At 34.3% G+C, this 13,931-nt stretch overlaps 1 protein-coding gene across 1 annotated transcript in view; it reads right to left on the bottom strand.

The window, feature by feature from the left end:
- Positions 1 to 2,439: 2,439 nt before the first annotated feature.
- ME2 (malic enzyme 2) overlaps positions 2,440 to 13,931 on the bottom strand; it is a 51,598-nt gene continuing 40,106 nt past the window's right edge. The window contains exons 14-16 of the mRNA XM_016225087.2: positions 12,087 to 12,157; positions 11,352 to 11,450; positions 2,440 to 7,577 (exon numbers count right to left, since the gene is read on the bottom strand). Coding sequence (XP_016080573.2) covers positions 7,410 to 7,577; positions 11,352 to 11,450; positions 12,087 to 12,157 — 338 coding nt within the window. The 3' untranslated portion in view covers positions 2,440 to 7,409. The remainder of the gene's footprint in view (positions 7,578 to 11,351; positions 11,451 to 12,086; positions 12,158 to 13,931) is intronic.

The raw sequence follows: 13,931 nt of genomic DNA, 5'->3' as shown, positions 1-13,931 counted from the left end.
TGGGTCGTGCTCCTCCTTCCCTGCTCGCACCAGTTCGTGGGATAGGATAGTGGCGGGAACCGGTGAGGACCAGAGAACGGTTACTGTTTTTTTTTTCTTTGTCATTTTTTCAAACAAGAGTGTTGCCTGATGCTTTGCTCATGCATATGCTCTTTAAAGAAATTAATTGCAATGTTATTTTCTCACCTGGAAGTTAACAGTTCCTTAATATCATCTAATTTGTTGTGACATCCTTACTTATTAATATCAGCTAATAACTATTCAGATTTCCCTAATTATTCCCCAAATATCTCATAAGTAGTTCGTTGGATTGAATCAGGATCCAAAGGTTACACATTGCATTTGGTAGAAGTCTAAGTTTAATGGTTTTTTTTCTTCCTCTTTTTTTCTTGCCATTTATTTGGGGAAGAAATTGGGTCATTTGTCCTGTAGAATTTCCCAGGAAATTCTGGACCTGGCTGATTGCACCTCCATGGTATCATTTAAGGTGTTCCTCCATTCTCTGTATTTCCTATCACATAGGACTTAGATCTAGAGGCCTGTTCTGATTAGTCTATTTTTTGGCAAGTCAGCTTCACAGGTAATGCTGAATACTTTTTGACTTAGTACTCTAATATTAGGGTGTTGGAATGAGTATGTGCTGGGGGTGGGGAGAGGTGAGAAATAATTCCCTTACTGCTATGATTAAACTAAATAAGGGGATATATAGAGTAGAAAGCTGAACAAAACGAAATAAAAAGATGAAGAGCATGACTAGTGCTCCACTTATGAGTTGAGTCTAACAATATGTTCCCATAAGATCGTGTGTGTGTGTGGGTGTGTGTTTTAAGGTTTAATAATACCAAGTTTTAAAAGTGCCCTATATACAGCAGCCTTTAAAAACACGGTCATGGGGTGGTGAACACATAATACAATATACAGATGATGCATTATAGAATTCTACACTTGAAACCTATATAATTTTATTAACCAATGTCACCCCAATAAATTCAATAAAAAAGAAAAAAAAAGTCACGTTTTAAACATGAAAAACTAAAAAAGTCATAAGGCATTTTTTATGTATAGGAAAATTTTATTAAGAAAATACACACATCTCATTACAACATGACAAAAGAGAAAAAACAATTCACATCATTGTCAAGTTTTTAGACTGATTCCTGGAACCACCTGTAATAAGTCAATCTGGTTAAATAGACTCGACACAAGGCATTCCCCTTAATCTAGTATTCCCATGAGCAATTACTGCAAGACTATTCCACTTCTTTATCTTAAATAGAAAGGTGAGAAAGGCTAAGCAGTGACTTTTGCAACATGTGGTTTCCTTGACGTCAGTAATTAATGCTTGGGATGTTAGCAAAGGAAACACAATATCAATTGCAAAAATATGGTTTTAATTTCAGTTAATTTTGAAGGTCATTAGATAATAAATCATTAGCCAAAAAATTTTACTTTGTCAAGTATTTAGCTAAAATAGGTCTCCTCTGAAATTCTTTATTCCACATACACATATTACTACTTTCTAATTGTGCTCACCTTTTAATGGATTAAGTTATATATATGCATCTAATACAATAGGTATCATTTAAAAATATATCTTACAATTCAAATTCACATTGACCCTGGCAAATTCTTGAAACTGATTTGCCCGGAAATGATAGCAGTTGGTGGTTCTGTGAAGATGGCCAAACCAAACAATGTTAGTGAACTGGCTACTGAGAATCTGTTGTGATTTATCATGTTCAAAAACAAATATTTTATGTTTACGTCCAGTACCTAAAGTGCTGAAGACTAATGTTTATATTGCATTTGAATTATAAATGGGAACAAAGTAAAAATCCAATGAACTGGTAAAATGCACTAAAAAGGACCTAAGACCAATCTTCTAAAAAGGACCTAAGACCAATCTTATAAGAATAGGTGATTTTCATCTGAAATAACAATTCTTGAAGATAGGTATTTAAGATTCAGATAATATCATCTATCACAGAGGCCCTTCTCCCCTGATGGGCTGAGGCTAAGAGCCTGTGCTCTGCCACTTACCTCTCTGTGCCTGGAGGCCTTCTGTCTGAAACAGGTGGGGTGACAGAAGGTGATTGTGAAGATTAAATATAATGATGCATGTAGGGTGCTTAGAACAATGCCCGGCACAGAGTAGTGCTAGCCATAAAATTTATTTATCATTATTCACTAACTGTACATACCTAACATGTTGGAGATATTTCAATGATTACATAGGAATCAATGACTTGCTAGAATATACACTTAAAATTAGGAAAGGGAAAACAATTTTTCTAGAACATATTGTAAGCTAGGGAATAGATTTCCCCTTAGTCCTAAAACTTTAAAAAGAATGCTGAGTGTAGGGATAACTTCCCAAACAGCAAAATGGCAAATAAGTGTTTATCTGAAAAAACAAAACAAAACAAAAACAAGATTAAATAGTCATATGAAAAAGAGTTTATTGGCAAAAACCTGTTACAGATACAAAACATCCAAAGGTCATTTACCTTAATTTGTATATTTTATGCAACTCTGCTATGAATACATTCCCATATCTTACCCTTACTTGTCCAAAAGAAGAAAATAATTATTGTTTTAAAATTTAATCACTAGTTTATCTGAGTAACTCCTGGCAAGGATTAGGGGAATTAAGCAATAAGAGTTATGTCCTAATTAAAATTTGAAGCAAAGCGTTGAGCTTTTTCTTGCTTACATGGAAACATCTTATCCTAACTTCCAATGAGGGGGAAGTTTTCTGCAGTTAAATTATCTTGAATGTTTAAAATATTAAGGATGTTACTTTATTTAGCTTGTCTGTGGAGGATTTCTTTCATTTTAACATTTAGATGCACATCAAAGTGCAAATCACAAATTGGTTGAGAGCCAAAGTAGATAATGAATCTATTCCATTTTCTATGAAGTCACAATGTGCCTGCACCCGAACAGGTGTGATCTGGTCTTGGAAGGAAATATGATACTAGTTCTATTTCATTCTTTAGATCAGTCCCTTTAAATGGAATCCCAGTAGAGAGCACTGAGATTTATATTGATTTTCTCAAGTATTATGCATGCTCAACAGAGCTGATTCCATTTTGGTGAATTCAGCAGAACACTAGAGCTGTTCAACTGTATGAAGAAATTATCTTTGAGGTATACTGAATGGATTTAAGAAAGAAACTAGAGGTTTAGATGAAGTATTTGTTTCTAAAGCAAGGCTTTCCCTACTCCTCTACCATCCCCTTTGGGCTTTCGTAGTTATCTGAGAGCAGTAAATAATGTGCCACACCCCTTAATAATTATTAGGCTTCGGTCTTAATCTGTTAGTAAGCCCTCTGCAGAAGGAGGGTGTAGAATCGTTTCTCCAGAGGCTGACAATTTAGGGAAAGAAAAGACAAAGGACAAGGCTAAGTCATATCATGAGACAGCCAAGAATAGAGTAGAAACAAATATCCATTTGATAGCTAATCTTTTATAAGCAAAAACTGCTAGGTTTTACTTAATAAGTACATTTAAAATCAATAATTTAGACTTGAACAGTATTCTAGTTATGCATTTTCAGAAAAATGACTGAAAGTTCTGTATTAATTTTTCTTATAAACATCCTTTTAAAACTATACATAACAGAAACAGATGGAACCAATTCTTTTTAAGAACATAATTTCAGTTATCTTTTTTCATGTACAGTACATACTGTACGAGCACTAACCTTAAATTGCACACCACACTCAGTATCCTGGAGCAATGCCATTCAGTGCCTTCTCTGTACCAGGAGCATGGGCATCCCCCTGGGAGCTTGTCAGAGTGCAGAATCTTGGGCCCCAACCCCAGACCCACTGCATCAGCAGGAGGAATGGGTTAGCTCTCCAGGTGATTCAGATACCTGCTTTAAGGCAGTGACTGGGAGGGCAGGGGAAGTGTGTGCTGAGAATCCGCCTGCTAGGGCGCTGCCCAGGAGGTCCAGGGGGCTTGGGAGGTGGCAGAGGCCTCTGAATTTTAAAAAAGCTTCACGGTGTTTTTGAGGCAATTTTCTGGTTAACAGTCCATCCTTTAGAAAGGTTTTAACCAAAATCCTTAATACTTTTCTCATTGCAGTCAATAAACCTTACCCTCACTATTTATCCAATTTGTTTCACACTACAGGTGATACTACCAGATTAGAAAACCGTGTATTCCCACTTTTCCCTATTAAATAATTTCTGACAGACTAATATACAGAATTTCTTCTTTACTCAAAAGAATTAAAATGACTCTCCATTCCTGTTTTTCCAAATAATTACCTTCTTGCTAGGTAAAGGTTTCCACAGAAATCCACGTTTCTGTTTCTTTTCCAATTTGATGCCATTATGCCACCACCCTCCCACTGTGCTGATAATTCCAGCTTGTATTCTTAGCTTTAATATTAAAATTTTTTCTTTAATTTACATCCAATTTTAATAGTTGTTAAAACACTGGTTGGTAAATATGAGAATAAGCAGCTTTTAAAATATATACATATAAGATTTCTCTTATTTAAATAAGGTATATGCTATTTGGCCTTGCTTTTCTTCCTTGAAATATTTATAATTTCCATGAGGCTCGTACTAGACATATTAATAAGTAAACATCCTAGTAAAATTACTAAGTAAAATTCAGCATATGTTCCTACTTTCAATAAGCATAAAGCACAAATCAGGTTTGTAATTATTATATGTTAAACTAAAATCAGGATTTCATAGACTATTTCTTGGGAGTGACTGTGATTTGACAAAGGTAATATGAAAAACATAAACCTTTCATATTTAATTAAAATAAATTGTGACCTGGTTGCCTATGAAACAGATTTATATACCAGACTTCTGAGTTGACTCATCTGTTAAGTGAATTAAACAATTGCATTTTCCCACATTCTAAATGGCAATGCCATTTTGAGGATTCTTAAAATGCTGAATTATACTCAAAATTGTGAATTAATCTCTACCTATAGGTAGAAGAAAAGATAAAAATAAAAACTAGGAACTTACACAATTTGACAAAAGGAAGACAAACAATCCAATTAAAAAATGGGCAAAGGACCTAAATAGACACTTCTCCAAAGAGGACATACAAATGGCTAAGAGACATATGAAAAAATGTTCAATGTTGCTAATCATCAGAGAGATGCAAATTAAAACCACAATAAGGTATCACTTCACACCTGTCAGAATGGCTACCATCAACAAGTCAACGAACTACAAGTGCTGGCGAGGGTGTGGAGAAAAGGGAACCCTAGCACACTGCTGGTGGGAATGCAGACTGGTGCAGCCACTATGGAAAGCAAGTATGGATTTTCCTCAAAAGATTAAAAGTTGACCTGACATTTGAACCAGTGATCCCACTTCTAGGAATATATCCTAAGGAACCCCAAACACCAATCACAAAGAAGTTATGCACCTCTATGTTCTTAGCAGCGCAATTTATAATAGTTAAGATCTGGAAACAGCCCAAGTGCCCATCAGTAGATGAGTGGATAAAAAAGCTGTAGCACATTTACACCATGGAATACTATGCAGCTGTAAAGAGGAAGGATCTTTTATCCTTTGGCACAGCATGGAGGGAACTAGAAAGTATTATGCTAAGTGAAATAAGCCAGTCAGAGAAAGTCATGTACCACACGATCTCACTTATATGTGGAATATAATAAACAAAATAAACTGATGAACAAAGTGGATCCAGAGACATAGAAGCATGGAACAGACTGAGGGATTTCAGAGGGAAGGCGGGGAGGGGGGTATGGGTGGGGAGAGATTAACCAAAGAATTTATATGTTTATAAAAGCATAATCCATGGACACAGACATTGGTATGGGGAAAGCCTGGGGGTGGGGTGGAGGGAATCAATGGGGATAAAAAGGGGACATCTGGAATAGTCTCAATAAAGAAAAAAAAAAAAAGCCAGCAAAAAAAAAAAAAATCACAAAAGATCAAAAACAAACAAAAAAAACAAGAAAAAACACCACTAAGCCCTTTTTCCCCTCTACAGAATGTTATATCTAACATATCAAGGACTGTGGAAATGCCAAATAATGTGCATGCTGATACGCAGCTTTGAATAATTTTTTGTAGTTGATATTCTAGAATGAGCATTTAAAATTTTTGTTCCCTCAAAGCAACCATGTTAGGCACATATATAGCAATACTACTATAATGATTTTGGATTTTCCTTTAGAACTCTCCAATAGGTAAGTCACATAAAAAAACTGGTCTCACTAATAATTGGTGAGTTTTACTGGGTTGAAAAGTGGCATGAAAATGGACTATTAAAAATTTGAACACCTACCTTATTTATCCCCACTTAGCTCTAAATTAATTTTGGTGGTTTTAAAAAAATTAAATCCATCTTCAATGGAGAAAGAATCGTCACTAAGGATATTCAAAGGAATATCTCCTAGGAACCTCAAAATTACCTCAAGTAAAAGAGCATCACTATTGGAATAGGGGTACAACCTCTTCAGTTAAATAACATTCATTTAGATGTGAAACATATGACTAATTTGTTAAAAGTCATATGATGTCAGTCATAATTTATGCTTTAGGGATCCTATACCCCCTCTCTCCTTAGAATCACCCAGAAATTAAGATGAAAATATGTGCTTTTCATAATCAAAGCTAAATTTTTACTTGGGCAATAAAATAGCATAATTGAAGCAATTAAATTTAAGTTATTACCTTTATTAAATAAAAAAGTTACACTATGATTTTTATACACTTATAAACAATGACTGTCATGAAAAGATTTTAATGACATTACTGTAGCCTCAATGACTATTTTTTACTTTTCTTTTGTCTAAAGGCAGCAGTAGTTCCATTTCTCTCTCACTATGTTATAGTTAAGCCTTAATTTAGTTTCAGGAAATAAATAATAGGGGAGATTTTTCATATTTCTCTAGAACTATATACTGGAAAGGAATTTCAGAGCATGAAGAAGAAATAAAATATTTTAGATAGACAATTTGTCCTCAGAATTTGGTTAAATTGGGCTTTTTCTCAAGATTCTGTGCTCATCCCCACAGAAGCCAGTTTGTATTTTAGTAGCCCTACAAGAGCTGGGTGAGAGATTATTACCTATAATAGTAAATAGCAAATACCTGGGTAACTGTGAACAAGAGCACAGGTGAAGACATTTAAAGATACATTTTTAACATCTCTTTGATGTAGTATGAGCTCCAAATCAGAATGAAAGCACTGAGGTTATTTGATGGCAGGGTGCTAGTGGGCATTAACAATGCAGTCAATAAACACATCTACCCCACACAGAAGGGGAGATCCACAGGAAGAGGTCGAGCAAAGCAGCAAGGGAGAATAAAACACGAAAGAACATAAATTTGAGAGCATTATATTTTTTCTGAAAAAAGGGTTCCCTGAAGCATGGAAGGTATCTGTTGGCGGGCACTGCTATTCCAGGAGTGGGGGAGGCTTTGTTGCAGATTCCGGCCACTCATACATGTCTGGCAGCAGGGAGTCATAGTTACTTAGCCATATTCTTTCTCTAACATACTTGGCCTTGTCTTCAGGTTCTGGGTATCGGAAAGCCATTTTATTAGCAAATAGGTATTCTGCAACCTGAAAAGTAAATAAGATTACTGTGCAGCCTCTGAGTATTAACATATCTGAGAGAAAAAGTACTATTAAAACATAGAAATAAATTTTTTAAAATGGGTGTTTTTTTTAATTTCCAAAGTAAAACATAACACTACTTTGACTCATCTGAAAACATTTTGAAACTACTGAAAGTTTTTAAAAGATGAAGTAAAAATCATCTACAATCTTACTGTAAGTTTGACATCTTTAAAGTCACCTCCCCACCCTGAGTTACTGGCATTTCCTTAATAGTTCAATCCAACAAACAATTTTAAGCTACACTGTGTCAGTCAAGTAGACAGACCTACTTGGGTAACCTGCCCAGCCCATGTCCTTTCCTCCCACAATTCTGCTAAAACCGTGTGTGGGAGACTCCATTTCTTAGTTGTAGCTGACTGGAGTGGGGTGAAAACCTAACCCAAAGTGAACCCGATGTTTTTGCTCAAGTGTTGGACACTAGAACTATAAGGTCAAATAAAGTTAGTGCTAAAACCTATACATGGCAACTCACCATCATCACTGAGTGTCTGAGATGTTCTATGTACTTTACATGGATATTTCATTTAATTCTCACAGGAACCAAATGAGGTTAAGTGCTATTATTATTTTTCTCATTTTACATATGAGGACACAAAAGTATGAGGAGTTTAGGTAACTTGCCAAAGGTAGTTATGTGAGCTGTATTTTAAACCCAAAGTATTCTGAATTTAGATCCCAGACCCTAAACAGTTAAGCTAGATTATTTCCCACCTAAACAAGCTTGAGTGAATTTCTGATCTTTGTAACCAAGCCACACCCCATGACTGCTGGTGAACATAGGCCCTTGCAACCTCAGTTTTGATGTAAAATGAGGTAGTGCGAAAAGCTTCCTCACAGGGTAGCACAGTGCCTGCCTGTCATAAAGTAAGTTATGATTTTATTTTAACCTTAGAAAATATAGTAACACATTGTAAAAATATTCAAACAATTCTGTCTTTCTCCACATCCTCTAATTCCCATTCCAAATGGTGACTATTATTAAAGTTTATTTCAGCTTTCTAAAAGAAAAATTTAACAAGAAAATGGTGGTTATTAAAAATAATCCTTAGTCCTAGGAGCTCAATCTCACTATATTTTGTGATGGAAACTGTTTCAATTATTTCCTAGTCTACTGTAGGAAACGTATCCACAGAAAAAATTGGGGGCAAGGCATGAGATCGGAGTTCTCCTTGGTCACGTAGGCATTCAGGAGGTGACTGGTGGCTACACGGAAATGCTCAGCAGCTATGGGTTGGGGTGCGGGACAGATACAAGGCACTGCTTACTCTCCAGATCCCCCTCTCCTAAAAAGGAAAGCCTTAAACCAATGGAGAAAGAGCAAACTCTCTACCCCATAGGAAAGGGAGAAGAGAGAGATGATGCTGAGGCTATGTTCCTATACCAACCCCAAACACAGATCTACTTCCTCATGCATTACCTTTCATTTGGACACACCAATACATCTCTTAACAGACTGGTATCTTCCAATATCTGTCCCACCTGTAACATCACTTTATAAGTTCTAAAGCTGAACTCTACTCATGGTAGTTTTGAGCTCTAAAATCTTCCATTGTTTTGCAATAGCAGGTAAGGTATTCAAACTCTGTCTGGCATATGGGTGTTCATGCAAGTTTAAGATAACTTTCCAGTCTTGTCTTAGGCCATTTTCCTACCTATAGTTAAGACTCCAGCTCAACTGGTTTTGTTACTATTTCCTATATATATCATCCTTTACCAAATCCTAGTCTTTGCTTAGTCTATGAGTATTGAAATAATGCACAAAAACATTAAGTCAAAGGGGTCAAGTATATGATCATCAGTATAAAAGTTGAAAATGTAGTTAATGAATTTATCTAATCCTGATGTTTAAGAAAATTTTAGTAAAATTAGAAGCCTACTTCTTTAAAAATAAAATTATTTCAACCAAATTACAAAAAAGCTAGCATCACATATAATATTAAAATACAAGAATGCCCTTAGCAACCCAATTGCTTAAAACTGCTCTTAAGTACCAACTAATTTAGTAAAATGAGAAGAAAAGACTTATACATATATTTTTAAACAAATTATTTGTAGATAGTTCAAAACACAACAATTCTAAAAGAATTAACTGAGAAACTATTAAAAGAATTAAAATTATTCAACAAAGAAACTAATTATCAGGTAAATTACTAAAAATTAACACCTTCCCTATACATCAGAAATGACCAGCAAGGAAATACACATGGACAGAAACTGTCATTACATACAATACCACTTTTAAATAGCTAGGAAGATAATAACAGACATGCCACTTCAGATGAAGAAAACAATAGGATTACATTGAAAGACAAAAACCTTAAGTGGAGAGAGATACTGAATGGGGAAGGGTCAATGCTGAAAGACTCAATTTCACCTACTTAATTTATAAATATGGCATAGTTTTATACATAGTTGCAGGGTTTTCCTTAAACTCAAAGAACTGGTATAAAAACTCATCCAAAAGAATAAACAGTTGAGAACAGATAATACTGAAAAACCATAGTGATGGGAAATATATAGTATCAAACAATACATTTTGCACATATTACAATAATTAAAACAGTGCCTAATGATAGACAAATATGGTCAGGAACAGACTCCAATAGAGTCAAACATTTTATGCTAATAAAAGGAGTATTCTCAATCAACTGGTGGGTGATGAGGCAACTGGTTAACTACTCAGAAAAAAAAGGTTCTCTTTCACATCATACACTAAAATTAGTCTCAGAGGGATTAAAAAGTTTTATGTTATTAGAAAACATAGAAAGATATTTATATTATTTATGAGTGCATTAACACTCAAAAGGTGAGAAACAATCCATAAAATGAACAGATAATTTCATGAAAAAGCTTTTGAAAATGGCACATGTGAAACAATTCCGAAAGTTAAAATAATTGACAAATAGGACAATACCTGCACCATAGCAAACAGAAGGATCACTACCCTTAATAAAGAGCTCTTATAAATCAGTATTAGAAAGTAGAAAGACAAATATACAAACAAGCACAGGTCATGAATAGACAGGTCATGGGAAAAATATGATTGTTCAATAAACACAAAATATTCTTCAATCTAATAATAAAATAAGTATACTGGCAAAGGTGTGGGAAAACAAATACACTCATATCTAACAGGTACAATGTAAATCAGTACTTTTTTCTGAAGAAATATTTGGCAGTACGTATCAGCAGCCTTAGCATGTTAATACCTTTTATCCTTATGATTAGAAATTTATCTGAAGGAAAAACAATCACAAATGCACATAAAGACTGATCTAAGGATGTTTACTACAATATTATTTCTACCAAAATGAAAAACAAATGTCCAAAAAGAAATGGTTAAACTAATTATGATATAATAATAAAGAGAATTCCATGCAGCATTAATGATCACACATAAGAATTATTATTGATTTACATGGGAAAAGACTTACAATACATTAAGTGGAAAAAAGTGCAGTGAGAAACAAATTATAAAAACAGCCACAGGTGACTGGGCATGTGTGCGCATATGTAAGTATGTGTTTGGGAAGAAAAAAAGACTAGAAAGCAACAAGCTCAAAATAATAATGTGGGTTATATTCTGACAAAATATGGGTGACCTAAAATTTCTTCTTTGCGCCCTCTACATGTTTCAAATTTTTCTAATAAACTTGTGTTACTTACATTAGAAAATGCCATTAAAATTTATGTGAAGAGGTATAAATTATTACTTACTTTAATAGCAATGTTAATAGAAACTTCCTGAATATTAGCAAGAGGGGGGTAGAGTCTCCCTTGAGCTAGCTCTTTATCCGTCAATTGATTTGTCAGCGCCTAAAGAGTAAAACAGAACTTTAGTTTAAGTAACACAGAATAATGAAGATGTAATGAAATAGAAAAAGGGTTGGGGAGCAGAAAATAATACAGGAAATACAACCCTCCTATTTCTAGCAGGAATACACTTAAAGTACTGCAGAGATTAAAACTACTCACTACTAAACAACAAAGAAATAACGAGATTTTAAGGCCTGACATATTCTACTTAACATCCAGAATCTGACGTAATTATAACAGCTACTGTGAAAACAGACATTAATATTTGATTAATGTGAGTTCTTCAAAACTCATAGTGCCAAGTTTAGAGCCCCAACTATTCCAAATAAATCAGTAATTGTCATTAAAAACTCGCAAGGAGTTGTATTTTACCTATGCTGTTACTTTCAGATACATATAATACAGGTACAGTAGATGTGTTATAAATATGAAGGGACTCATAGCTTATGTCAAACATTTGAAAAAGCATGATAAAAATAACTTTATTCAAAAGTAGATGGACAAATCAAAAAAGCCACTGATGAGTAACTTCCTTTACAGTCTTAAGGCAGATTTAACCCATTCTCTTATTCTTTCTGCTTTTAATCTTTACAATTCGTCCTTATAAAATAACGAAGCAATATTAAAAACATTTACCTTTGCAGCTTCTAGGAAAACATGGTCACTAATATGCCGGGTGTTACAGAGAATAACAGCTAAAGCCACGCCTACAATACATTTTTAACAGTTTATTTAGTAAGGTCACTTTTCAAATTGGGAAAGGAGTCAAATTCCCAGAGTAAAGCAAGTCAATGGTAACCCATTCCTACCCCAAATACCACCACCCCAAAAAACAAAGCAGCCAAGAAAAAAACAGAAATCTGAAAGGTAAAACCAAGTGATCTTTGTTAACCATTATAATTCTTATTTACTAGAAAAAAATATTTTAGGAAATATCAAATAGCTTTTCCCAATAGTTTTTACATTTATCAAAATTACAAATGCATACAATGTGACACATTACAAAAAAAACCATTAAATCCCAGCACACCTCTAACTCTCCATTTCTTGTTCTACAGAGACAACTACTTTTAATTATTTTAGCTGTTTTAATATTCATTTCTCTCACTCTTAAACAGCTTGCTTATAGTTCTGATTGACTTCCGAATTTTAAATATTATTGACACCTTCCTGTGGGAAATAAAGATTTAGCTTTCTTTCACGTTTCCAGTCTTCTTCCTTTTTCCTAATATAAAGCATAATTTTGGTTGAATGAACATTCAGTGATTATTATGACTTTGTACATGCTATTCACAGCTGAGCCATCCATTAACATTACATCACGATTACTTTTCCTCTTCTGTATAACTTTGTTTTCCTAAAATTATTGTCCTGTGTTTTTTTCTTGACTTTGGTGTTTTTGGTACATGAAATTATTTTACACTAATCCACTTGTCCAAATTATCTTCTAGTAGTTCAGCTATCTCAAGTAGTCTCTAATTTCATCCCCCAGAATAAATCTGATCTGGCTGCTCTCCATTTAAGATAGGAGTTGTCATCCTGGAAAATCCCTCCATCAGCATGAGGATTCCCTTTGCTTCTAAGTTGAGTTCATTTCCTAAATCCCACTTCTTCCTAGCTTTTTGTTATGCCCTCGTTTTGGTAGGATATATTCTGCTGTAGTTTTCTGAAAAACAGTGCATGGGCCATACATTTTTTGAAACGGAAATCTTATATTCCTCACTCATCTCCCCCCCCCCCTTTTTTTTTTTTTTACTACTTTCCACTTATTTGATAGCTTGAGTTTAGAATTCTAGTCTGGAAATAAGCTTCCAGCATTGCTGGCGATAAATTCAGTGCCAATTTCATTCCAGATCCTTTTTCGGTGATGATCTTTTTGGAAGTATGTAGAATCATTTTTCTTTTTTGTACCTAATGTTCTGTAATTTATGATATGCCTTAAAGTGCATTATTTTTGCCCACGGTGTCTGGCACTCAGTGAGTAGGACCTTCCTATTTGGAAACTTGAGTCTTTCCATTTGGGGAAATATTCATGAAGTCTTTGATAATGACCTTCCATCTGTTCTTCTGTTCTCTCTCTCCCTGAAATTTCTATTTTCTGCTATTGTACCTCCAGGACTAGTCCTCTGATTCTCTTTTATTTCTATCTCTTGTTCTTTGCTCTATTTCTAGGTGTCTTTATCAACTTTTTCTTCTAACCCTTCTGCTACTAAATTTTTATATTCAAGACTTTATTTTTGTTTTATAATTTTAGAAAAAGTCTTCAGAGGTATAATATTTTATCTCATGACATTAAGTTTTTAATTTTCTTTCTTCCCACATAATCCCTCCTTTTTCCTTAACTGCCCTTTTCTGTGTGTCTGCTTTAGTCTCTTTATGAAATAAATCTTTCATATAAGAGATTTTCCTTAGATGACTAGTAATCTGTGACTCTTTTTTTCATATGCATGGGTGAGGAACTAAAAAAGCACAGGGTGGGGC

Source organism: Miniopterus natalensis, chromosome 7 (assembly GCF_054644295.1).
Source record: "Miniopterus natalensis isolate mMinNat1 chromosome 7, mMinNat1.hap1, whole genome shotgun sequence".
Classification (NCBI taxonomy): domain Eukaryota; kingdom Metazoa; phylum Chordata; class Mammalia; order Chiroptera; family Miniopteridae; genus Miniopterus; species Miniopterus natalensis.
This window is presented reverse-complemented; position numbering and strand designations above follow the sequence as displayed.